The 26,496-nt window shown below is 42.1% G+C and overlaps 1 protein-coding gene across 1 annotated transcript; it reads left to right on the plus strand.

Annotated features, from left to right (window-relative positions):
• Positions 1-18,521: 18,521 nt before the first annotated feature.
• Positions 18,522-26,185, plus strand: LOC110527145 (parapinopsin). The gene is made up of 5 exons (XM_021608288.2): positions 18,522-18,961; positions 19,455-19,623; positions 19,740-19,899; positions 20,215-20,457; positions 25,575-26,185. The coding sequence occupies exons 1-5, from the start codon at positions 18,622-18,624 to the stop codon at positions 25,689-25,691; spliced, it is 1,029 nt and encodes a 342-aa protein (XP_021463963.2). The 5' UTR covers positions 18,522-18,621; the 3' UTR covers positions 25,692-26,185.
• Positions 26,186-26,496: the final 311 nt, after the last annotated feature.

A 26,496-nucleotide genomic window follows, 5' to 3' on the forward strand; every position in this document is an offset into this window, starting at 1 on the left:
TTTTGCCTGTTTAGGGACAGTGTTCATCTTTTTAAATTGGATCTTCGTCTGTTCGCTTGCTCTGCATATATCTATGGCTCTTAGTCAGTGTAAATTGCGGTTTGCGCAGCATACTTGCTCTTACGCTGTTATCTTTACAGACAATCACAAGTCTGTCTGACCATTTCGTTTCTCATTGACCCCGAAATCACATGAATCAGACAATTGACGCAGCCTCACAACATATTGATCAGATGTCTCTGCTTGAGTTTGTTCACGTGTTAAAAATGAATCTTTCATAAATCACATTACGATTGGGATCAAAATGTCTTTGTAAAACGTCAAGGATTTTCTTTGAATTGTTCCTATCCTCTTCCCTCAGATACAGTGTTGCCAACTTAGCGACTTTGTCGCTATATTTAGTGAGTATTCAGACCCCTCTAGCGACACATTTTCAAAACATCGACTAGCGACAATGCTAGAGGCTTTTTCTGATGTTATTGGAGACTCATTGGAGTTGGAGTATCATTCTTACTCTTCTCAACGAGCAGCGAGTGCTGCCGTGGGCCCCACCCCCATCCCAAAGCACTTACAGGCGGCCCAGTCCTCGCGCAGCAGTCCCTCCCAGCTGCAGTCAGAGCAGGAGATGTTCACCGAATCGCACATGAGGGAAGCCTCCACTGTAAGCCAGGGCGGGATGTAAATGTAAAATGTTCTTTATCTAAAATAAATCACTGCATTTGACTCACACAGCCTCAGTCATTTACTTTGTCCACTGTGTGTGTGCCTCTCTGTAACATAAGCTGAACATCTAGCTGGCTAGATCATGTCTCAGTCTGAACTGTACACTCAAAAATACAGAAAGGAGTGGGAATCAAACCCTGAATTCAAAAGCTGGTTGAAGCCGTTTATTGGAGATGATACATGGGCATAATGCCTGTATTGTAAGGCTGATTTCTACGCCAAACTTAGTGATGTAAAAAAAACACATGACAACTCAAAACCATACTCAAAAGGCAAAGCCTTATAACAGTTCCACCCAAAACAAGCTGCTATTTAAGGTTAAAAGAATTGACTCTGCAAAACAGGCTGAGTCCACCATGGCATTAGCTAATGTTGAACACTGTTCCATGCTGGCATGTGATCACATTGGAGAAGCATGTAGAGCTGCGTTCTCAGACTCCACTGCTGCTACCAACTTCAACATGCACAGGACAAAGTGCACAGAAATAATTAATGGTGTTCAAGCACCATAATTTCTGAAAAAGTTGGTCGCAGATGTAGGTGACCAGCGTTTCAGCCTCCTCCTCAATGAGTCCACGGATATAAGTGTTTCTAAGTACCTGGGGGTTATGATAAGGTACTTTAGTGACACCAAGCAGACAATTGTATCAACATTTCTGGGGCTTGTTGAGTTGGGAGGAGATGCCAAATCTATAGCCCATGCTGTTGTGGCTTTCCTCGAAGTGTTGTCTTAAAAAAGAAAAACTCCCGGGGATAGGGACTGACAATGCCTCTGTTACGATGGGGATTAACAAATGGGGTCCATAAAGTGCTGGAGTATGGCCTCAAATATCTGGTTCTTATTCGCTGTGTGTGCAACTCTCTGCAGCTTGCTGTAAGTCATGCTTCCAATGACACCATCCCCCATGGTGTGGAGTACTTGGTATGAGAGACTTATAACTGGTTTTCAGTGTCTCCAAAGTGCAGGGAGGCCTACAAGGCTATATAAGAGACCATCAACTGTGGTGTGACGACCCTCCCACTCTGTCTGCCGTATTCTCTCTTTGTTCTTGTTTCCTTATTAGGATGCCAGTGGGCGGAGTTGGGAGGGTCGTCAGCTACATGGGAAACACCTGGGCCCGGTGTGTCCCAGGATAAATACACCACTTCCCCATTCATGGAGGAGACTCTCTCCATGCAGACACCTTTATAGTTTTTGTTGTGTATCTTGGTGGTTTTTGGTTGTTTGCTTTGGCACCTTTCAACACTCTGCAATATCACATTCATGCATGCCAAAACACTCACTTACACTACTGATTACTGATTACACACACCATTGTATATTGTACTTAGTTTACTTTATTTAATAAATATATGTTTTGTTACTCCTTATCTCCACGTCTCCCTTTTGTTACGGGCTTTGAGCCGGTTCGTGACAGTGGGGAGAAACCTTTACAGATAACCAAGGTGTGTGCCACATGTTGGCTCTCCATTGAACCCGCGGTTTCATGCATTTTGGACCAGTGGGAGGAGCTTAGGCTGCATTTCACAGTCACCAAGTCCAGTGAACACTGCTACATGGCTGAGGGTTTATACTCCATGTACAGTAAACACTGCTACATGGCTGAGGTTTTATACTCCAAGTCCAGTGAACCCTGCTACATGGCTGAGGGTTTATACTCCATGTACAGTGAACACTGCTACATGGCTGAGGTTTTATACTCCATGTACAGTGAACACTGCTACATGGCTGAGGTTTTATACTCCAAGTCCAGTGAACCCTGCTACATGGCTGAGGTTTTATACTCCATGTACAGTGAACACTGCTACATGGCTGAGGGTTTATACTCCATGTACAGTGAACACTGCTACATGGCTGAGGGTTTATACTCCATGTACAGTGAACACTGCTACATGGCTGAGGTTTTATACTCCATGTACAGTGAACACTGCTACATGGCTGAGGGTTTATACTCCAAGTCCAGTGAACACTGCTACATGGCTGAGGTTTTATACTCCATGTACAGTGAACACTGCTACATGGCTGAGGGTTTATACTCCATGTACAGTGAACACTGCTACATGGCTGAGGTTTTATACTCCATGTACAGTGAACACTGCTACATGGCTGAGGGTTTATACTCCATGTACAGTGAACACTGCTACATGGCTGAGGTTTTATACTCCATGTACAGTGAACACTGCTACATGGCTGAGGGTTTATACTCCAAGTCCAGTGAACACTGCTACATGGCTGAGGTTTTATACTCCATGTACAGTGAACACTGCTACATGGCTGAGGGTTTATACTCCATGTACAGTGAACACTGCTACATGGCTGAGGGTTTATACTCCAAGTCCAGTGAACACTGCTACATGGCTGAGGTTTTATACTCCATGTACAGTGATCCTCAAAACATATTGTGTCTGACTTTTTTGAAGTCAGTGCTGGGTGAGGTACAGTAGTGCTGGGTGAGGTACAGTAGTGCTGGGTGAGGTACAGTAGTGCTGGGTGAGGTACAGTTGGCCATCAAGGCTTTTGAGGGAGAGCAAGTAGATCCTCTTAATCTACTTGACTGCTTGGTTAGCCTGATCAAGTCTGTGAGCAGCAGGGTGCTGAATCCACCAGCAAATGTTGATGTACTCAAAGGGCCAATAGATGGATAGATCAGTCCCAAACTGTACCTTGGTTACCTTTTTGGGTCAAAGGCAGCTGAGTTCCACCTTGCGGCTGAGGATGAAAACAATGTCCGAAAGTGGCGAGTAGCCTTCACCATCCCCATCACTAAGGATTTGAGGGTGAGACTGCCAGACAATATCGAAGCATTGTAGTACATGTCAGTTTTCAATGTGGAGGAAACTCTAAAGCACAATAAGAGCCCTGGAGAAATAGAAAAAATAGCCAAGCTCCTTGGCTACTCCCCTGCAGAGATAGACAAGATGGTCCAGCAATGGCGTGCCATCCATCTTAGTAAATGGAATGAGACAAAAAACACTGCGCTTCTGGAGTGAGATTTGGAACTTCGGGGATGCAGCTGATATCAACCCGTTTCAAGAACTTGCCATGGCTGCTGTGTTTGTGTTGTCCTTGCCACAGTCGAATGCTGAAGTCAAGAGAGTATTCAGCCAGATGAGTGTGGTAAAAAGCAAACGTAGAAATCGGATGTCCTTGCAGACCCTTAACTCCATCCTGTACATTCGATATGGACTGAAGCTGTCTGGTGAGGCTTGCTATGAGCACCAGCTGCCTGATAATGTTTTGCAGCTTTTTGGCACATCAGCTGCTTATTCATGTAAGTCAGCTCCCCCAGTTGCTGAACCTGCCACAGAGAGCCTTGACCAAAAATGACGATGACCCACTCTTTCTGTGAGCCAGCACAGCATGTGTGTGTGTGTGGAGGGGGGTCTGGAAAAAAACAACTATTAATCTGATTTAGGGCCAGACTAGTAACCATAATCTTCTCACATTGCCATTGACAGTTTTTTCTATTGTCTCTTTTTGGTCCATTTAGATTGTTAATGTAGATTGTATACAAAAAAATGTAAATAATGTTATGGTTAAAAATGTTCATGTTTTACTGTGACTTGTTGTAGGTGGACCATAAGGTTAAAAACCAAACCAAATTAAGAAAACTGAACAAAAACAACAAAACAACAAAAGTAACTGTCACTTACCAGTCCCAAGCCCGGATAAAGGAGGAGGGTTGGAATTGTGACATTAAAAAAACAAGAATCGACAGAAGAAAGATCATTTGTAGTTCTAAACATTTTTTAGGGTGTTTTTTACTCACTTTTTGTCTCTCCCACGACGTTATTCTTCTCTCCTACAGTGTTCATCACAAGTACATGCACATGGCCAATTATGCAAATTAGGCGATGATGTCGTTTATTGACTTCTAGCCACTTTTAGGACAGCCAATAGCTACTTTCCTTACTGAGGAGTTGGCAACACTACCCAGATATAGGAAGCATATGGTACTCTCTTCCAAAGAAACAAAGCAGTGTTGCCACTTGCACGTGCAGGTAATTTTTATCTAAGACCGTAGCGATTTCATAACTCTCCCACGGATCACTCTAAAACAATCAGTTTTGATACAAATGGCCTTTCATGTCCATGGCACTATGCTCCGGAATTTGCCTGAGAAACATTGGAGGCTCATCGTCCTTGCTCATTTGTTCCACTTGTTTGCATTTATCCCACAGCGATTAAATTGTCCACATACCTTGTCCTCTTTTCTGTAGTGCTTGGCTTTGGGTTCATTTCTCTGACACCATGTAATTATGTGTATGTGAATAACTCACCTCGGAGAGTTTGGTCAAGTACAAGCATAATCCTTTACTCAGGTGTTACATGTTATAGGTCACAACATTCTAATCAGACACTCATAATGCACCTGTTCATACAGTTGAAGTCGGAAGTTTACATACACCTTAGCTAAATACATTTGAACTCAGTTTTTCACAATTCCTGACATTTATTAACTTGGGTCAAACGTTTCAGGTAGCCTTCCACAAACTTCCCACAAAATGTTGAGTGAATTTTAGCCCATTCCTCCTGACAGAGCTGGTGTAACTGAGTCAGTTTTGTAGGCCTCCTTGCTCGCACATGCTTTTTCAGTTGTGCCCACAACATGTCTATAGGATTGAGGTCAGGGCTTTGTGATGGCCACTCCAATACCTTGACTTTGTTGTCCTTAAGCCATTTTGCCACAACTTTGGAAGTATGGTTGGGTCATTGTCCATTTGGAAGACCCACTTGCGACCAAGCTTTAACTTCCTGACTGATGTCTTGAGATGTTGCTTAAATATATCCACAGAATTTTCCTACCTCATGATGCCATCTATTTTGTGAAGTGCACCAGTCCCTCCTGCAGCAAAGCACCCCCACAACATGATGCTGCCACCCCCGTGCTTCACGGTTGGGATGGTGTTCTTTGGCTTTCAAGCCTCCCCCTTTTTTCTCCAAACGGTCATTATGGCCAAACAGTTCTATTTGTGTTTCATCAGACCAGAGGACATTTCTCCAAAGAGTATGATCTTTGTCCCTATGTGCAGTTGCAAACCATAGTCTGGCTTTTTATGGCGGGTTTTGAGCAGTGGTTTCTTCCGTGCTGAGCGGTCTTTCAGGTTATGTTGATATAGGACTCGTTTTACTGTGGATATAGATAATTTTGTACCTGTTTCCTCCAGCATCTTCACAAGGTCCCATGCTGTTGTTCTGGGATTGATTTGCACTTTTCGCACCAAGGTACGTTCATCTCTAGGAGACAGAACTCATCTCCTTCCTGAGCGGTATGAAGGCTGCGTGGTCCCATGGTGTTTATACTTGCTTACTGTTGTTTGTACAGATGCACGTGGTACTTTCAGGCATTTGGAAATTGCTCCCAAGGATGAACCGGACATGTGGAGGTCTACAATTTTTTTTATGAGGTCTTGGATGACTTATTTTAGATTTTCCCATGATGTCAAGGAAAGAGGCACTGAGTGTGAAGGTAGGCCTTGAAATACATCCACAGGTACACCTCAAATTGACTCAAATGATGGCAATTAGCTTATCAGAAGCTTCTAAAGACATGACATCTTTTTCTGGAATTTTCCAAGCTGTTTAAAGGCCCAGTCAATTCAGTGTATATAAACTTCTGACCCACTGGAATTGTGATAAAGTGAATTATAACTGAAATAATCTGTCTGTAAACAATTGTTGGAAAAATGACTTGTGTCATGCACAAAGTAGATGTCCTAACCAACTTGCCAAAACTATAGTTTGTGAACAAGAAATTTGTGGAGTGGTTGAAAAACAAGTTTGAATGACTCCAACCTAAGTGTATGTAAACTTCCGACTTCAACTGTATATCCTAGCAAGGTTCCCACTAGCACCATCTATGGGTTGGCATTGTGCCCATTATCTTAACACCAACCAAATCATGAGAAAACAAAAAGATAATTACTTGACACATTGGAAAGAATTTACAAAAAACAGAGCAAACTAGAATGCTATTTGGCCCTAAAACAGAGAGTACATAGTGGCAGAATACTTGACCACTGTGACTGCCCCAAAATAAAGGAAATCTGTGATTATGTACAAACTCATTGAGCATAGCCATGCTGTTGAGAAAGAGACCTGGCTCTCAAGAGAAGAAAGGCTATGTGCACTGCCCACAAACTAAGGTGGAAACTGAGCTGCTTTTCATAACCTCCTGCCAAATGTATGACCATATTATAGACACATATTTCCCTCGGATTACACAGATCCACAAAGAAAATACAAATGCATTTTTTATAAACTCCTATATCTATTGGGTGGAATACCAGTGTACAATCACAGCAGCAATATTTGTGAGCTGTTGCAACAAGAAAAGGGCAACCAGTGAAGAACATACACGTTGTTAATACAACCTATATTTATGTTTATTTATTTTCCCATTTGTACTTTAACTATTTGCGTATCATTACAACACTGTAAATAGACATAATATAACATTTGAAATGTCTTTATTATTTTGGAACTTTTGCGAGTGTAATGTTTTTTTATTTATTGTTTACTTCACTTTTGTTTATTATCTATTTCACTTGCTTTGGCAATGTTAACATATGTTTCCCATGCCAATAAAGTCCCTTACATTGAAATCGAATTGAGAGAGAGCTAGAGAGAGACACTAAAGTCAGGCATGGGATAACATTACAATTGCTGTTATCGTCTGAAAAGCAAATTGTTATTTTCTCTCCTGGGGATTTTCTTGAGATTTGCGGATCTCAGCCTTTTGCCCCAAATAAAAAACAAACACCTCAGCTGCTTTCACAGGGAAGGAACAGTGAGGAGAGATAAGGAGTTGTGGTAGAGCAAAGAGCCTGATGCAGGGTGCGAGAGAGGGAGCAAAGAGCACCAACGTTTGTGTGGGGTATCTTGCATCACTTTGTGAGAACCCCAGAAACAGCGTGAAAAGGTGGAAATGTAAAATGCGAAACTTTCACTCGAGACTTTCACTCCATTCCTTTATGTATGCGGACATTCCAAAGTCAGCATGAGAGTTTGTGCTATTCCTACATTGTCTTTTTCTTCCTACTGACATCCAGACATGACTGACTCAAAATAGCTTTGACTTGCTTTTTGCAGTGTTTCAGACAATGCTTTGTTATTTGAGGCAGATTGCACCGTTTGACCTGCTCGTTGTCTTTCAAGTCGGTGGTGGATGAAACGATAGACCAATGCAATATGCACACCTGACATCAAATCGAGATGACTGATTAAGTGTTTATTATGCTAATCAAAGATCAACGTTTGTCATTCTAAGCCTTTGGTAGTCTAACGCCTCGATCAAACGGAGATCAAGGTTTGTCATTCACACCTCGATCACACAGCGTCTTTGCATTTTGGTACACCAGAATAACATTAATTTCCAATGAAACGCTGCGTTTGCCTTGCAGCATTGCAGCACTGCAAGGCAGAAGCAGTGCGTTTGGTGTGGTGCATACTTTGGATTTATGAAAGTACGCGTCAAACTGTATGAGTAGACGACTTGACAGAAATGGTAGCAGAAGGTGAATGTTGAACTTCTGTTGCACACATATCCAGATGATGCTACATACTATTTTGCGCAATGGCACTGCCGGTGTATTCGAAGCATAAGCCATTTGGTAGTCGAACGCCTCGATCACACCAACAGTGTCATTGCATTTTGGTACACCAGAAGTACATTCATATACAATGGAACGCTGTGCATACGTTCATATGTGTCAAACTGTGCGGATACGGCTTGACAGAAATTATAGCAGAAGGGGAATGTTGAACTTTTGTTGCATACATATCCAGATGATGCGGCATACTATTTTGCGCAAAAAATATCGGTGTTATCAAGGCGTAAAGCTTCATGTCCACAAGATGTGTCAAACTCAGCATTCCGGTAGAGGTAATACATTGTCAATGGAGCAGTCCGCAACGCTATGTTTGGGATACCGCACTAGGCTGCGGTGCGTTCTGTATATTGCATGCTTTCAATATTTTCAACTCGTGCGTTGCATTACCATGCGGTGGTACAAACAGAGGTTCATAAAAGTTCCATGGCGGGGGTGGCACCATACATAGGACAAATGATGAGGACTATTGTGTAGTTGGAGACAAGAATATAATCGGCTGAATGACTGGAAATGTGTCTCTGAGGGTAAGAATGACTCTGGGGCAATTCATCATTACTACACTTGGGTAGTGCAGGGTGCAGGGTTTCAGGAAATCGGCCAACAGAATGTCATTCAAAAGGAATATGCACAGGACGGTTTTGTGTGTAATTTAGCATGCCATCATGCAGTACAAGCTAGTGATTTGAAATCAGTACTCTATATGTGAACAACCAGTTCAATTTATTGATGTTGATAGAGATAAGTGACAGAATTGTTATAAAGCGCCCTTGTGCACGCCAGTCTGTTGGAAGCTCTGCCATTCTATGATACTAGTAGGTCGATTGGAGAATAACTTTCACCTGTTCTAATTATTAGCTTTGGTGGAACAGGGTGAACATGATCTTCTCCAGGCTGCATTCCATTCTGCAACCTTGCGAAGCACATGTGCACCATTGTTCAGAAAATGCAGGCAAGACATCTGGCAAACAACATACAGTGCCTTGCGAAAGTATTCGGCCCCCTTGAACTTTGCGACCTTTTGCCACATTTCAGGCTTCAAACATAAAGATATAAAACTGTATTTTTTTGTGAAGAATCAACAACAAGTGGGACACAATCATGAAGTGGAACGACATTTATTGGATATTTCAAACTTTTTTAACAAATCAAAAACTGAAAAATTGGGCGTGCAAAATTATTCAGCCCCCTTAAGTTAATACTTTGTAGCGCCACCTTTTGCTGCGATTACAGCTGTAAGTCGCTTGGGGTATGTCTCTATCAGTTTTGCACATCGACAGACTGGCATTTTTTCCCATTCCTCCTTGCAAAACAGCTCGAGCTCAGTGAGGTTGGATGGAGAGCATTTGTGAACACCAGTTTTCAGTTCTTTCCACAGATTCTCGATTGGATTCAGGTCTGGACTTTGACTTGGCCATTCTAACACCTGGATATGTTTATTTTTGAACCATTCCATTGTAGATTTTGCTTTATGTTTTGGATCATTGTCTTGTTGGAAATCTCCGTCCCAGTCTCAGGTCTTTTGCAGACTCCATCAGGTTTTCTTCCAGAATGGTCCTGTATTTGGCTCCATCCATCTTCCCATCAATTTTAACCATCTTCTATGTCCCTGCTGAAGAAAAGCAGGCCCAAACCATGATGCTGCCACCACCATGTTTGACAGTGGTGATGGTGTGTTCAGGGTGATGAGCTGTGTTGCTTTTACGCCAAACATAACGTTTTGCATTGTTGCCAAAAAGTTCAATTTTGGTTTCATCTGACCAGAGCACCTTCTTCCACATGTTTGGTGTGTCTCCCAGGTGGCTTGTGGCAAACTTTAAACAACACTTTTTATGGATATCTTTAAGAAATATCTTTCTTCTTGCCACTCTTCCATAAAGGCCAGATTTGTGCAATATACGACTGATTGTTGTCCTATGGACAGAGTCTCCCACCTCAGCTGTAGATCTCTGCAGTTCATCCAGAGTGATCATGGGCCTCTTGGCTGCATCTCTGATCAGTCTTCTCCTTGTATGAGCTGAAAGTTTAGAGGGACGGCCAGGTCTTGGTAGATTTGCAGTGGTCTGATACTCCTTCCATTTCAATATTATCGCTTGCACAGTGCTCCTTGGGATGTTTAAAGCTTGGGAAATCTTTTCGTATCCAAACTTCTTCACAACAGTATCTCGGACCTGCCTGGTGTGTTCCTTGTTCTTCATGATGCTCTCTACGCTTTTAACGGACCTCTGAGACTATCACAGTGCAGGTGCATTTATACGGAGACTTGATTACACACAGGTGAATTGTATTTATCATTAGTAATTTAGGTCAACATTGGATCATTCAGAGATCCTCACTGAACTTCTGGAGAGAGTTTGCTGCACTGAAAGTAAAGGGGCTGAATAATTTTGCACGCCCAATTTTTCAGTTTTTGATTTGCTAAAAAAGTTTGAAATATCCAATAAATGTCGTTCCACTTCATGATTGTGTCCCACTTGTTGTTGATTCTTCACAAAAAAATACAGTTTTATATCTTTATGTTTGAAGCCTGAAATGTGGCAAAAGGTCGCAAAGTTCAAGGGGGCCGAATACTTTCGCAAGGCACTGTATGGCAAAACGCATGTGCACATGCTGGACATGTGGTATAAGCTAGCCTTAATGTAGTCCTCTCTTTAAGACAGTTTAAATTCCAGCACTTAACTTGACTGTACTTCAGCATCCCAAGTGTGTTGCCATCTACACAACGGATCCACAGCGGAACCGACAGAGGTTAGGCCAAGTGCACAGGCTCTACATTTTAAATTGTATTTTTTAAATATATTAGACTACATTACATTTTCATACCTTTTGAATACTTACAGATTACCAAAGAGACTCGGCATTTAAGTGCATGTTTTATTTGATGGGTAGGCTATAGTCACAATGCCATGAACTAGGCTACTGCAGTGCATACATGAATTGCCGTTACAAATAATTTGAGTCATTAAGACTAAATGCATGTTAGAGTTCATGTTGGGAGTAGGCAAGCCGAAAATATGGAAGAATATATTATAGCCTATTCTTGAGCTGGTCAGTACCCAAACTCTCCTCTGTGAGGATGCCCTACCCCCCATCGCCACAATGTTTTAAAAACTCAGTTTGCGCTCTTTGGTGTGACAGTTACAGTGCCTTGCAAAAGTATTCACCCCCCTTGGCGTTTTTCCTATTTTGTTGCATTACAACCTGGAATTTAAATAGATTTTTATTTGGATTTCATATATGGGACATACACAAAATTGTCCAAATTGGTGAAGTGAAATGAAAAATATAACTTGTTTAAAAAAATGATAAAAAAATTAAAAACGGAAAAGTGGTGAGTACATATGTATTCACCCCTTTTGCTATGAAGCCCCTAAACAAGATCTCGTGCAACCAATTTACCTTCAGAAGTCACATAATTAGTTAAATAAAGTCCACCTGTGTGCAATCTAAGTGTCACATGATCTGTCACATGATCTCAGTATATATACACCTGTTCTGAAAGGCCCCAGAGCCTCCAACACCACTAAGCAAGGGGCACCACCAAGCAAGCAGCACTATGAAGACCAATGAGCTCTCCAAACAGGTCAGGGACAAAGTTGTGGAGAAGTACAGATCAGGGTTGAAGAAGAAGGTATTCTGGTCAGATGAGACTAAAAATGTAGTTTTTTGTCCATCAAGGAAAAAGCTATGTCTGGCGCAAACCCAGCACCTCTCATCACCCCGAGAACACCATCCACCATCATTTTTCATCAGCAGGGACTGGGAAACTGGTTAGAATTGAAGGAATGATGGGTGGCGCTAAATACAGGGAAATTCTTGAGGGAAACCTGTTTCAGTCTTCCAGAGATTTGAGACTGGGACAGAGGTTCACCTTCCAGCAGGACAATGACCCTAAGCATACTGCTAAAGCAACACTTGAGTGGTTTAAGGGGAAACATTTAAATGTCTTGGACTGGCCTAGTCAAAGCCCAGACCTCAATCCAATTGAGAAACTTTGGTATGCCTTAAAGATTGCTGTACATCAGCGGAACCCATCCAACTTGAAGGAGCTGGAGCAGTTTGCCTTGGAGAATGGACAAAAATTCCAGTGGCTAGATGTGCCATGCTTATAGAGACACCCTGAGAGACTTGCAGCTGTAATTGCTGCAGAAGGTGGCTCTACAAAGTATTTACTTTTTTTTTTGGGGGGGGGGGGGGGGGGGGGGGGGGATAGTTATGCACACTCAAGTTTTCTGTTTTATTGTCTTATTTCTTGTTTGTTTCACCCCAAAAATATTTTGCAACTTCAAAGTGGTAGGCATGTTGTGTAAATCAAATTATACAAACCAATCAAAAATAAATTTGACTTCCACATTGTAAGGCAACAAAATAGGAAAAATGCCAAAGGGAGTGAAAACTTTCGCAAGCCACTGTATGTCATTGGCCACTTTTTGTTATAAACAGACCCTTCTCCTTTCAGAAGTCCTCCAGAGGTCCTCTTTCGAAACGCTGATTAGCGTGTGATAATAATGTCAAGGCGGTGTATGGGCTGATGGATTTCCCCACCATGCAATCCGCGTTTCGGCGCGAGGCCATTATTAGCTGGATAACTGGATAATTACATCGTACATCAAAGGTCCATGGAGCCTCTGCCAGGCTGGGAACGCGCCAATAAGGCGCATGATCATGGACAATATCACAGCCTTTTGTCTGCCCAGGTCCCAATCACATCTAGTGCGAGGAGGGTCACTGCTTTAAATTAACTGCCTCCAAATAAAAGTTTAGCATCGCATTCCGAATCAGCTACACTTTATCTGAGTTTCACTCAAGACCGGCGCCAGATAAGTGCTTGTAAGTAAGGATTTCACTGTAAGGTCTACTACACCTGTTGTATTCAGCGCATGTGACAAATACAATTTGATTTGATATGAGATAGGTCTATTGCAGTGAGAGGGATTTGATTCCAATGATCTCCACTATTGGCAACAGACAGGGTAGAAGAAGCCCGTTAAACTTAGATAAGAACAGAGTATTGAAGTTCTCTTGATTAATTCCCCCCATTTTATAATTCAAGAAATGCGAGTAAACCCATGTAGAAATAAAGAATGGTTCTGATTTCACTGTAGTTGCACGAGGCACTGTCCACGGTGCTGATTTTCGCGCCTGTCTTTACGAAGCGGGGAAGTTTATTCACCCAACATCGAAATAAATGTACTAAACTTATACCAGCCTACTGAATTCACAGTGTGTGTCAAGTAACAATCAACTCATCATGCCAACTACATTTCACAAACAATATTTCTTCACCCACTCAGATTTAGAATGATTGGTCGAGATTAAACAGGTTTAGAAAGTACTGCGTTGAAAGCGGTTTTTAATCCTCATGGCTCGATTTTAGTTCAGGACCCCCAAACACTCGTAATCTCTGTCTTGATTTAATGAAAGGTAAACCTCTTAGAAGGTTATGCACTGGACTGACAACTTACTGTGCTGTCTGGCCTGTTAACTCTAGGGAGCTTAACTCCAGTCTAGCCACCTGTCAGTCACCCTCTGACCTGTCACATTATCTCTGGCTCTCTAGTAGGAATTTTGTATCACTGTGCAAACTGCCCCACAGTCAGTTGTGTCCAATTGTGAATAGTCTTATGTGATTGGCTCCTTCTGATTTTATTATGGAATAACTCCTGTATTTCAGGTCAACATCTGAATAACTGTATGCTAAAGCTACTGTAATTGTTAGAACAATTCCCATTGTTAGATGATTAACATTGGTTTGGGACAAATATGTAAAGTGTGACATGAGCCAGGGCCAATCATTTGAGTGCAAATTCCATCATCCCGACTAGTGTCATGTACCCTTTCAACCTATATTCTCTACGGTTTAAAGAAACAGGATTACCCCTGACTTAATTATCAAAGTGATTCTATATGTACAGTATTATAGACTATACACTACCGGTCAAAAGTTTTAGAAGACCTACAGTTGAAGTCGGAAGTTTACATACACCTTAGCCAAATACATTTAAACTCAGTTTTTCACAATTCCTGACATTTAATCCTAGTAAAAAATTCCCTGTCTTAGGTCAGTTAGGAACACCACTTTATTTTTGTAAGGGGTGCGTACTGGCGGAAGAGAAGTCAGACGCAGGAGATTAAAAACTGTGTTTCCAACGGCGCAGTTTAATAATAAAAACCCACCGGAAAACAGAACAATCAATAAATGGGTACATAACCCAACGCATACCAGGACAGACGTGCACAAGCACTTACAATAAACAATCACCGACAAGGACATGGGGGAAACAGAGGGTTAAATACACAACATGTAATTGATTGAATTGAAACCAGGTGTGAGGGAAGACAAGACAAAACCAATAGAAAATGAAAGGTGGATCGGCGATGGCTAGAAGGCCGGTGACGTTGACCGCCGAACGTCGCCCGAACCAGGAGAGGGACCGACTTCGGCGGAAGTCGTGACAATTTTAAGAATGTGAAATATCAGAATAATAGTAGAGAGAATAATTTATTTCAGCTTTCATTTCTTTCATCACATTCCCAGTGGGACAGAAGTTTACATACACTCAATTAGTATTTGGTAGCATTGCCTTTAAATAGTTTAACTTGGGTCAAATGTTTCCGGCAGCCTTCCACAAGCTTCCAACAATAAGTTGGGTGAATTCTGGCCCATTCCTCCTGACAGAGATGGTCTAACTGAGTCAGGTTTGTAGGCCTCCTTGCTCGCACACACTTTTTCAGTTCTGCCCACAAAATGTTGATAGGATTGAGGTCAGGGCTTTGTGATTACCACTCCAATACCTTGACTTTGTTGTCCTTAAGCCATTTTGCCACAACTTTGGAAGTATGGCTGGGGTCATTGTCCAAGCTTTAACTTACTGATGTCTTGAGATGTTGCTTCAATATATCCATATAATTTTCCTACCTCATGATGCCATCTATTTTGTGAAGTGCACCAGTCCCTCCTGCAGCAAAGCACCCCCACAACATGATGCTGCCACCCCCATGCATCACGGTTGGGATGGTGTTCTTCGGCTTGCAAGCTTCCCCCTTTTTCCTCCAAACATAACGATGGTCATTATGGTCAAACAGTTCTATTTTTATCTCATCAGACCAGAAAACATTTATCCAAAAAGTACAATCTTTGTCCCCATGTGCAGTTGCAAACTGTAGTCTGTCCTTTTTATGGCAGTTTTGGAGCAGTGGCTTCTTCCTTGCTGAGCGGCCTTTCAGGTTATTTCGATATAGGACTCGTTTTACTGTGGATATAGATAATTTTGTACCTGTTTCCTCCAGCATCTTCACAATGTCCTTTGCTGTTGTTCTGGGATTGATTTGCACTTTTTGCACCAAAGTACGTTCATCTCTAGGAGACAGAACGCGTCTCCTTCCTGAGCGGTATGAAGGCTGCGTGGTCCCATGGTGTTTATACTTGCGTACTATTGTTTGTACAGATGAACGTGATACCTTCAGGCGTTTGGAAATTGCTCCCAAGGATGAACCAGACTTGTGGAGGTCTACAATTTTTTCTTCTGAGGTCTTGGCTGATTTCTTTTGATTTTCCTATGATGTCAAGCAAAGAGGCCCTGAGTTTGAAGGTAGGCCTTGAAATACATCCACAGGTACACCTCATATTGATTCAAATGTGGTCAATTAGCCTAACAGAAGCTTCTAAAGCCATGACATTATTTTCTGTAATTTTCCAAGCTGTTTGAAGGCACAGTAAACTTAGTGTGGAATCATTGTTCTTCCTCTGTCAACCATGGTTACCTGCAAGGAAACATGTGCCGTCATCATTGCTTTGCACAAAAAGGGCTTCACAGGAGAGCGAACTTCAAGGACTTCAAGGAGAGTGGTTCAATTGTTGTGAAGAAGGCTTTAGGGCGCCCAAGAAAGTCCAGCAAGCACCAGGACCGTCTCCTAAAGTTTGTTCAGCTGCGGTTTCGGGGCACCACCAGTACAGAGCTTGCTCAGGAATGGCAGCAGGCAGGTGTGAGTGCATTTGCATGCACAGTGAGGAGAAGACTTTTGGAGGCTGGCCTGGTGTCAAGAAGGGCAGCAAAGAAGCCACTTCTCTCCAGGAAAAACATCAGGGAAAGACTGATATTCTGCAAAAGGTACAGGGATTGGACTGCTGAGGACTGGGGTAAAGTCATTTTCTCTGATGAATCCCCTTTCCGATTGTTTGGGGCATCGGGAAAAAAGCTTGTCCGGAGAAGACAAGGTGAGCGCTACCATCAAACTTGTGTCATGCCAACAGTAAAGCATCCTGAGACCATTCGTGTGTGGGGTTGCTTCTCAGCCAAGGGAGTGGGCTCACTCACAATTTTGCCTAAGAACACAGCCATGAATATAGAATGGTACAAACACATCCTCCGAGAGCAACTTCACCCAACCATCCAGGAACAGTTTGGTGACGAACAATGCCTTATCCAGCACGATGGAGCACCTTTCCATAAGGCAAAAGTGATAATTAAGTGGCTTGGGGAACAAAACATCAATATTTTGGGTCCATGGCCAGGAAACTCCCGAGACCTTAATCCCATTGAGAACTTGTGGTGTATCTTCAAGAGGCGGGTGGACAAACAAAAACCCACAAATTCTGACAAACTCCAAGCATTGATTATGCAAGAATGGGCTGCCATCAGTCAAGATGTGGTCCAGAAGTTAATTGACAGCATGCCAGGGCAGATTGCAGAGGTCTTGAAAAAGAAGGGTCAACACTGCAAATATTGACTCTTTGCATCAACTTCATGTAATTGTCAATAAAAGCCTTTGACACTTATGAAATGCTTGTAATTATACTTCAGTATCCCATAGTAACATCTGACAAAAATATCTAAAGACACTGAAGCAGCAAACTGTGGAAATTAATATTTGTGTCATTCTCAAAACCTTTGGCCACGACTGTAATACAGTAGTCCGGAGAAAGGAGGGGGATTCCCATAGAATTACATATATACAGTAACTGTAATTCATAGGATCTCTGTGGGGATTCCTCCGACTTGATAAAAACTTGGGAGGACAAGAGGAGGCCAGAGACTAAATATAGCAGCTGCTAACACAGTGTACCAGCCAGGACCAGCACAACACAGTGTTTATTTTTATAATGGTTTATTTAATCCATTACGTGGCGGTATTACTGTAGTTAAGAAATAACCCGGAAAAGCAAAACTGAGCCACAACAACACATAATAGATGGGAGGAGGCTGAAATGGGAAAGAACATTATCTTCATCTGTATTCAAATGAGCATCCAAGATTATCATAAAACAATAGAATCAAAACAGTAATTGAAAAAAATAGCATTACCTTATGAAAATTATTACAGTAAGTAAATACACTGAATAGTAATTGTATTTAATGATACTTGACACACACACACACACACACACACACACACACACACACACACACACACACACATACACACACACACACACACACACACACACACACACACACACACACACACACACACACACACACACACACACACACACACACACACACACACACACACACACACACACACACACACACACACACACACACACACACACACACACACACACAGCTTTGTTGTAAGTCCATGGTAAGTTAAAATAAGGAAGGCTGGACAGGTCAGATCAATCAGGAAAGGATAGTGACCTGGAGTGCCCCTCTCTCACACACCTATTAGTCAGAGGCTGACACTTTCAACTTTCACTGACCCTGTGTGTGTCCATGTGTGTGTGGGAGAACGAGTTTGTGTGTGCATGTGTTAGTGTGTGTGTGAGAGAGAGTTTGTGTATGTCCATGTGTGTGACAGCAAAAAAGCTTAGGTAGTCAGACATTTCCCAGAAAGCCCCTCTCTGGAGTGACACTCATTTCCGCCAGGGATGTCAAGGAATGAAGAGGGATCCTGGGAAGTTTAAAATTCCTATCACCTTGACTGGAGTAATTTAACACACATATTCCTGTGAGGGCACTTGCAATTGGTGAGAGACAACTTGTTCTTGCGCCTCTACAATCAGGTGTAAATTGTGATCAAGGATCACCACCTGAGGGAATTACTCTTTGTTAAGTCTGGATTTGTGGGACTTTACATCACACGACTTAGAACACCTAATCTCAGATATTCCACTCTCTGTGTCTCAGTCTGTGCACCCTTTCGCTGCCATCAGAGTGGTGTGGGCTCTGAGAGACTTAAGGGAGTGTGAGAGACCTTGTGTTGGAGTGTGGTGTGGAGGTTCTTACCACCTCCAAGAGAGTGAGAGCCTGTGTGGTGTGTGCTTGTTGTCATTCTATATCCATGATGCAGCTGCCAGCCTCTCTCCCCAACGCTTCGTCCTACCTGGGACCGTCCTCCGAGAGCAAGGAGCTCCTGCCCCGAGCCGGCTTCATCACCCTCTCCATCGTCATGGCTATGTTCACCGTACCGGCCATTGTGTTGAACTCCACGGTGATCGTGGTGTCGCTGATGAACAAGCAGCTGAGGCAACCTCTGAACTACGCCCTGGTCAACATGGCCGTAGCTGACCTGGGGACAGCGCTGACTGGTGGGGTTCTGTCTGTGGTCAACAACGCTCTGGGGTACTTCTCCCTGGGACGGACCGGCTGTATCATAGAGGGATTCTCTGTGGCTCTGTTTGGTGAGTGGCTCCCAGAACCGTCTCTGGGATATACTTTGTAAGTTTTCACATACACATAGACAGTGATGACATTCATTCCTTCTCTACAAATATGGCCTTACTGTAAAAGTGTACATTTGAAAATACATGTACTGTATTAAAAGTCTATATTTGCTTCAAAAAGTACGATTGTATTGTTAACTTTTTTAAAACATATTTTATAATATGGAACCATGTTGATTTTGTTTCAATTGAATCATTTTCTTATGGCCATCTAGCTGAATCATTATTTTGAATCAAACTCGTAAATAAACAAATTCTGAATCAATTAAAATGAGTTCTCGTAATGATTCTGTCATACTAATCAGCCGTTGCAATCTTCAGGCAACACTATCTGTAATTACTGTACCTTTAATTACAACAACAATATAATTTGCAAAATAACTTTACGATGAGGCCCTGAGGAGCACTGTTGTACTGCTGTACTGTACTGTCTGACTGGGGTGTACTGCAGGTATCACGTCACTGTGCACGGTAGCTCTGATTGCCATTGAGAGGATGTTTGTGGTGAGCAAGCCGCTTGGACCAATCTCGTTCCAGACCAAGCATGCGGTTGGGGGTGTGGCCTTGTCATGGGTTTGGTCTCTCATCTGGAACACCCCGCCCCTATTCGGCTGGGGAAGGTACTGTAATGACATCAGATTAATCCGCCACACTGCTATGTACCAATGAGGTATCATGTAATGAGAGCACGCAGATTATAATAGTAAACCATGACTAAACTTCACTTCCCTTACAGGTACGAGCTGGAGGGCGTGGGGACTTCGTGCGCCCCGGACTGGCACAACCGGGACCCCAATAATGTGTCATATATCCTGTGCTACTTCCTGCTGTGTTTCGCCGTGCCCTTCCTCATCATCGTGGCCTCTTACTCTAAACTAATTTACACCTTAAGACAGGTAGGTCCACTCAATGTGTAGTTTACATGCACGGCCCTAAAGGTGTGTCTGCTCAGACAGTGTCTGTGCCAGTTTGGTAGTGTGCGTCATAATTAGGGACAATCAGGAGTTTTTCCTGATCTCAAGACCTGAAACGGAAAAATTCAGCCTGTAGGCTGGAGTTGTTCTTGGTCAGGTTATATGGTCAGGAAAAACTCCTAGCCCAAGACATACTCTCTGTATGACCACATACTGTCTGTGCCATGCATTCGGCAAGCTTTACATAATGTACTATCCATATTCCACAACCTGGCTGTGATGTTGTTGTTGTTGCAGGTCTCTGCAATGGGCTATATAGAAGGGGGTGCAGCAGCCAAGGCGGAGGCTAAGGTGGCCCGCATGGTGGTTCTGATGGTGGTTACTTTCCTGGTCAGCTGGCTGCCCTATGCTACCCTGGCCCTCGTGGTGGTCTCCCACCCTGATGCCCCCATCAGCCCTCTGCTGGGTACTGTGCCAGTCTACCTGGCCAAGAGCAGCACCGTGTACAACCCTCTCATCTACCTCTACATGAACAAACAGGTATACTTATAAATCTACCTCTACATGAACAAACAGGTACACATACTGTATAAATCTACCTCTACATAAACAAACAGGTACACATACTGTATACATCTACCTCTACATGAACAAACAGGTACACATACTGTATAAATCTACCTCTACATGAACAAACAGGTACACATATTGTATACATCTACCTCTACATGAACAAACAGGTACACATACTGTATACATCTACCTCTACATGAACAAACAGGTACACATATTGTATAAATCTACCTCTACATGAACAAACAGGTACACATACTGTATAAATCTACCTCTACATGAACAAACAGGTACACATATTGTATACATCTACCTCTACATGAACAAACAGGTACACATACTGTATACATCTACCTCTACATGAACAAACAGGTACACATATTGTATACATCTACCTCTACATGAACAAACAGGTACACATACTGTATACATCTACCTCTACATGAAAAAACAGGTACACATATTGTATAAATCTACTTCTATATGAACAAACATGTACACATATAAATCTACCTCTAAATGAACAAACAGGAATACTTATAAATCAACCTCTAAATGAACAAACAGGTACACATACAGTACAAGTCAAAAGTTTGGACACCTACTCATTCAAGGGTTTTTCTTTATTTTGACTATTTTATACATTGTAGATTAATAGTGAAATACCAAAATAATACCAAAATAAAATAAAATTTGATTTGTCACATGCTCCGAATACAACAACTGTAAACCTCACAGTGAAATGCTTACTTACAAGCCCTTAACCGACAATGCAGTTTTAAGAAAAATACGTGTTAAAAGACCTCTTAAGGATCTTTTTAAAATTTCAGCCCAAATCTAACTGCCTGTAGCTCAAGACCTGAAGCAAGGATATGCATATTCTTGATACGATTTGAAAGGAAACACTTTGAAGTTTGTGGAAATAAAATTAATGTAGGAGAATATAACACATTAGATCTGGTAAAAAATGATACCAAGAAAATAATATGCGCATCATCTTTGGATTTTGGATTTTAGATGGCAGCAGTGTATGTGCAAGGTTTTAGACTGATCCAATGAACCATTGCATATATGTTCAAAATGTTGTATCAAGACTGCCCAAAGGTGCCTAATTGGTTTGGTAATACATTTTCAAGTTCATAATTTTGCACTCACCTCAAACAATAGCATGGTATTACTTCACTGTAATAGTTCATGTAAATTGGACAGTGCAGTTATATTAAAAATAATTTAAGCTTTATGCCCATATCAGATATGTCTATGTCCTGGGAATTTGTTTAGTCACTTACAACCTCCTGCTAATCACATTAGCCTACGTTAGCTCAACCGTCCCGCGGGGGGGACACCGATCCCGTAGAGGATTTATTAAGTAAAAAATAGATAAGTAAAAAATTAGAAATGAAAGTAACAAATAATTAAGAGCAGCAGTAAAATAAAAATAGAGAGGCTATATACAGGGGTTACCGGTATAGAGTCAATGTGCGGGGGCACCGGTTAGTCGAGGTAATATATACTGTACCTGTAGGTAGAGTTAAAGCGACTATGCATAGATAATAAACAGAGAATAGCAGCAGCCTAAAAGAGATGGGGGGAAATGCAAATAGTCTAGACATTTGATTAGCTGTTCAGGAGTCTTATGGCTTGGGGTTAGAAGCTGTTGAGAAGCCTCTTGGACCTAGACTTGGCGCTCCGGTACCACTTGCTGTGAGGTAGCCGAGAGAACAGTCTATGACTAGGGTGGCTGGAGTCTTTGATCATTTTTAGAGCCTTCCTCTGACACAGCCTGGTGTAGAGGTCCTGGATCACAGGAAGCTTAGCCCCAGTGATGTACTGGGCCATACGCAAAACAATCTGTAGTGCCTTACGGTCATGGGCCGAGCAGTTGCCATACCAGGCAGTGATGCAATTATGCTCTTGATGGTGCAGCTGTATAACTTTTTGAGGATCTGAGGACCCATGCCAAATCTTTTCAGTCTCCTGAGGGGGAATAGGTTTTGTCGTGCCCTCTTCACAACTGTCTTGGTGTGCTTGGACCATGTTAGTTTGTTGGTGATGTGGACACCAAGGAACTTGAAGCTTTCAACCTGCTCCACTACAGCCCCATCGATGAGAATGGGGGTTTGCTCTGTCCTCCTTTTCCTGTAGTCCACAATCATCTCCTTTGTCTTGATCAAGTTGAAGGAGAGGTTGTTGTCCTGGCACCACACGGCCAGGTCTATGACCTCCTCCCTATAGGCTGTCTCATCGTTGTCCGTGATCTGGCCTACCACTGTTGTGTCATCAGCAAACTTAATGATGGTGTTGGAGTCGTGCCTGGCCAAGCAGTCATGAGTGAACAGGGAGTACAGGAGGGGACTGAGCACACACCCCTGAGGGGCCCCCGTGATCAGTGTGGGAGTTGTATTGTTACATACCCTTACCACCTGGGGGCGGCCTGTCAGGAAGTTCAGGAGCCAGTTGCAGAGGGAGGTGTTAAGTCCCAGGGTCCTTAGCTTAGTGATGAGCTTTGAGGGCACTATGGTGTTGAACGCTGGTCTGTTGTCAATGAATAGCATTCTCACATAGGTGTTCCTTTTCTCCAGGTGGGAAATGGCAGTGTGGAGTGCAATAGAGATTTAATCATATGTGGATCTGTTGGGCATTATGCAAATTGGAGTGGGTCTAGAATTTCTGGGATAATGGTGTTGATGTGAGTCATGATCAGCCTTTCAAAGCACTTCATGGCTACAGATGTGAGTGCTACAGGTTGGTAGTCATTTAGGCAGGTTACCTTAGTGTTGTTGGGCACAGGGACTATGGTGGTCTGCTTGAAACATGTTGGTATTACAGACTCAAACAGGGCGAGGTTGAAAATGTCAGTGAAGACACTTGCCAGTTGGTCAGCACATGCTCGCGGTACACGTCCTGGTAATCCGTCTGGACCTGCGGCCTTGTGAATGTTGACCTGTTTAAAGGCCTTACTCACATCGGGTACGGAGAGCGTGATCACACAGTCGTCCAGAACAGCTGATGCTCTCATGCATGTTTCAGTATTACTTGGCTCGTTTGGAGCATAGAAGTCATTTAGCTCGTCTGGTAGGCTCGTGTCATTGGGCAGCTCATGGCTGTGCTTTCCTTTGTAGTCTGTAATGGCTTGCAAGCCCTGCCACATCCGATGAGCATCGGAGCCGGTGTAGTACGATTTAATCTTAGCTCTGTATTGATGCTTTGCCTGTTTGATGGGTCATTGGAGGGCATAGTGGGATTTCTTATAAGCTTCCGGGTTAAAGTCCCGCTCCTTGAAAGCGGCAGCTCAACCCTCTAGCTCAGTGCGGATGTTGCCTGTAATCCATGGCTTCTGGTTGGGGTATGTACGTACAGTCAATGTGGGGACAAAGTCATAGATGCACTTAATGATAAAGCCAGCCAGTGACTGATGTGGTGTACTCTTCAATGCCATCCGAAGAATCCCGGAACCCATATGGAATCATGTAGTAACTAAAAAATGTTTAACAAATCAAAATATATTTGGGATTTTATATTCTTCAAAGTAGTCACCCTTTGCCTTGATGACAGCTTTGCACACTTTTGGCATTCTCTCAACCAGCTTCACCTGGAATGCTTTCTTTTTCTTCACGCTGCAGTTCAACTCATCCCAAACCATCTCAATTGGGTTGAGGTCAGGTGATTGTGGCCAAGTCATCTGATGCATAACCCCATCACTCTCCTTCTTGGTCAAATAGCCCTTACACAGCCTGGAGGTGTGTTGGGTCATTGTCCTGTTGAAAACAAATGATAGTCCCACTAAGTGCAAACAAGATGGGATGGAATATCACTGCAGAATGCTGTGGTATCCATGCTGGTTAAGTGTGCCTTGAATTCTAAATACATCACAGACAGTGTCACCAGCAAAGCACCCCCACACCATCACACCCCCTCCTCCATGCTTCATGGTGGGAACCACACATGCGGAGATCATCTGAGATCATCTACTCTGCGTCTCACAAAGACACGGCGGTTGGAACCAAAAACCTCAAATTTGGACTCATCAGACCAAAGACAGATTTCAACCGGTCTAATGTCCATTGCTCAAGTTTCTTGGCCCAAGCAAGTCTCTTCTATTTATTGGTGTCCTATAGTGGTGGTTACTTTGCAGCAATTTGACCATGAAGGCCTAATTCATGCAGTCTTCTCTGAACAGTTGATGTTGAGATGTGTCTGTGAAGCATTTATTTGGCCTGCAATTTTTAACAAGGCACACCTGTTAATTGAAATGCATTCCAGGTGACTACCTCATGAAGCTGGTTGACAGAATGCCAAGAGTGTGCAAAGCAGTCATCAAGGCAAAGGGTGGCTACTTTAAAGAATCTCAAATCTAAAATATATTTTGATTTGTTTAACACTGGTTACTACATGATTCCATAAGTGTTACTTCATAGTTTTGATGTCTTCACTATTACTCTAAAATGTATAAAATAGTACAAATATAGAAAAACACTTGAATGAGTAGGTATGTTTAAACTTTTGACTGCTACTGTACATACAGTACATCTTCTATTCATCTACACGTGTGTATAGATGGGTTGGTTGTTTAGCAACAAAACCAACACACATTTTTCCATATTAGCAAAGATGTGACATCAGTCAAAACACCTCAAAACAAGACATGGTATCAAGAACAAGCTCAAACCAACTGAAACGTGCCACGTATGATTCACACCATGGCAGTTTCGTTGTTGTTAGCTATGCAGATATAGGAAGCAAAAAATGTCAAGGATGATAATAAGCCTATAAATGTGATAGGAGATTAAGTTAGACACTAATCTGTAGAATGATCACTGCAATGCGCCTTGCCACAAACCAGACACTCGTTAGCAGTCTAAAGACTCCATCTAGTGGAGAAAAATGTGAAAGTAATTTCAGTCACCATTAGCTCAGGTCCTGTGGTAGAACATTGTTTCACTGCAATTTAATTTCATACAGTTTTGCGATTGAACAGCCGCTGTTTACCATGAACAGTTATTTTAAACATTGAAGCCATTTGATATACAACAAAATGTCGGACACAGTAACAGTGTATGATAATGGTGTTGTGTCTTGTCCAGTTCCGGAGATATGCAGTGCCCTTCCTGCTGTGTGGGAGGGACCCATGGCCATCTGAGGAGGGGTCAGAGATGCAGACCACTGTGGCAACCATCAACAACAAAGTCTCCCCCAGTTGATCCATACAGGCATTTAGATAAATCCACTGATGGCACCAGCAGCACCAATAAAGTGTCACTCATATTCTATGCCTTTTTTAATACATTCATTAAATATTCCTCTTAGTTTGTAAGAATATGACTTATTAATACCTTAATAAGGAGATTTGTATGACTTTCTTACCTTGTCATAACCCAAAAAAACTTTAGAGTATGGTTTTAATACTACATCCAGAATGGGATGAGAGACTGGCTGATCACAGAGTATGATACCTACAGTATGTTACAGAATGTATATTAACTGTGGAATCTATCCTTACTTTATGGTAAATATAAAACACTATGAACATGCTGTTCAATACATAATGCATGGCTTATCTATTAACAAAGCACAAATAATGAACATACAGTGTATAATTTCAGTGTAAGTTTATTCAGTAATAATCATTAGAAAATAAAATATCATTATTGATTAAAATGAATTCAAGGCAACAAAAAAAAAAAAGGAAAAAAAATGAATTGATACGAAACATAGAGGGTCATAATAAAGATTTGCTACTAAGAGAAATCATGTTTACTGAATAAAAACATTACAGAGTAAATATAAGGACTTTCAAGTAGAGAACATTACCATGGGTCTTTCCATATGTTTGTACATATTTTACATGATCTTCTATTTTAATACATATTTAATAACAGTAATAGTAGTAATAGTAATCATAATAATTATAATAATAGAATGAAAACTAATCAAAATGTTTAAATCAACAAGGGTTTCTCTGTAAACTGGTATATTACCATTGGATTGATCTTTTTTTAACCCACC

The sequence above is a fragment of the Oncorhynchus mykiss genome, chromosome 7 (assembly GCF_013265735.2).
Source record: "Oncorhynchus mykiss isolate Arlee chromosome 7, USDA_OmykA_1.1, whole genome shotgun sequence".
Taxonomy (NCBI): Eukaryota; Metazoa; Chordata; class Actinopteri; order Salmoniformes; family Salmonidae; genus Oncorhynchus; species Oncorhynchus mykiss.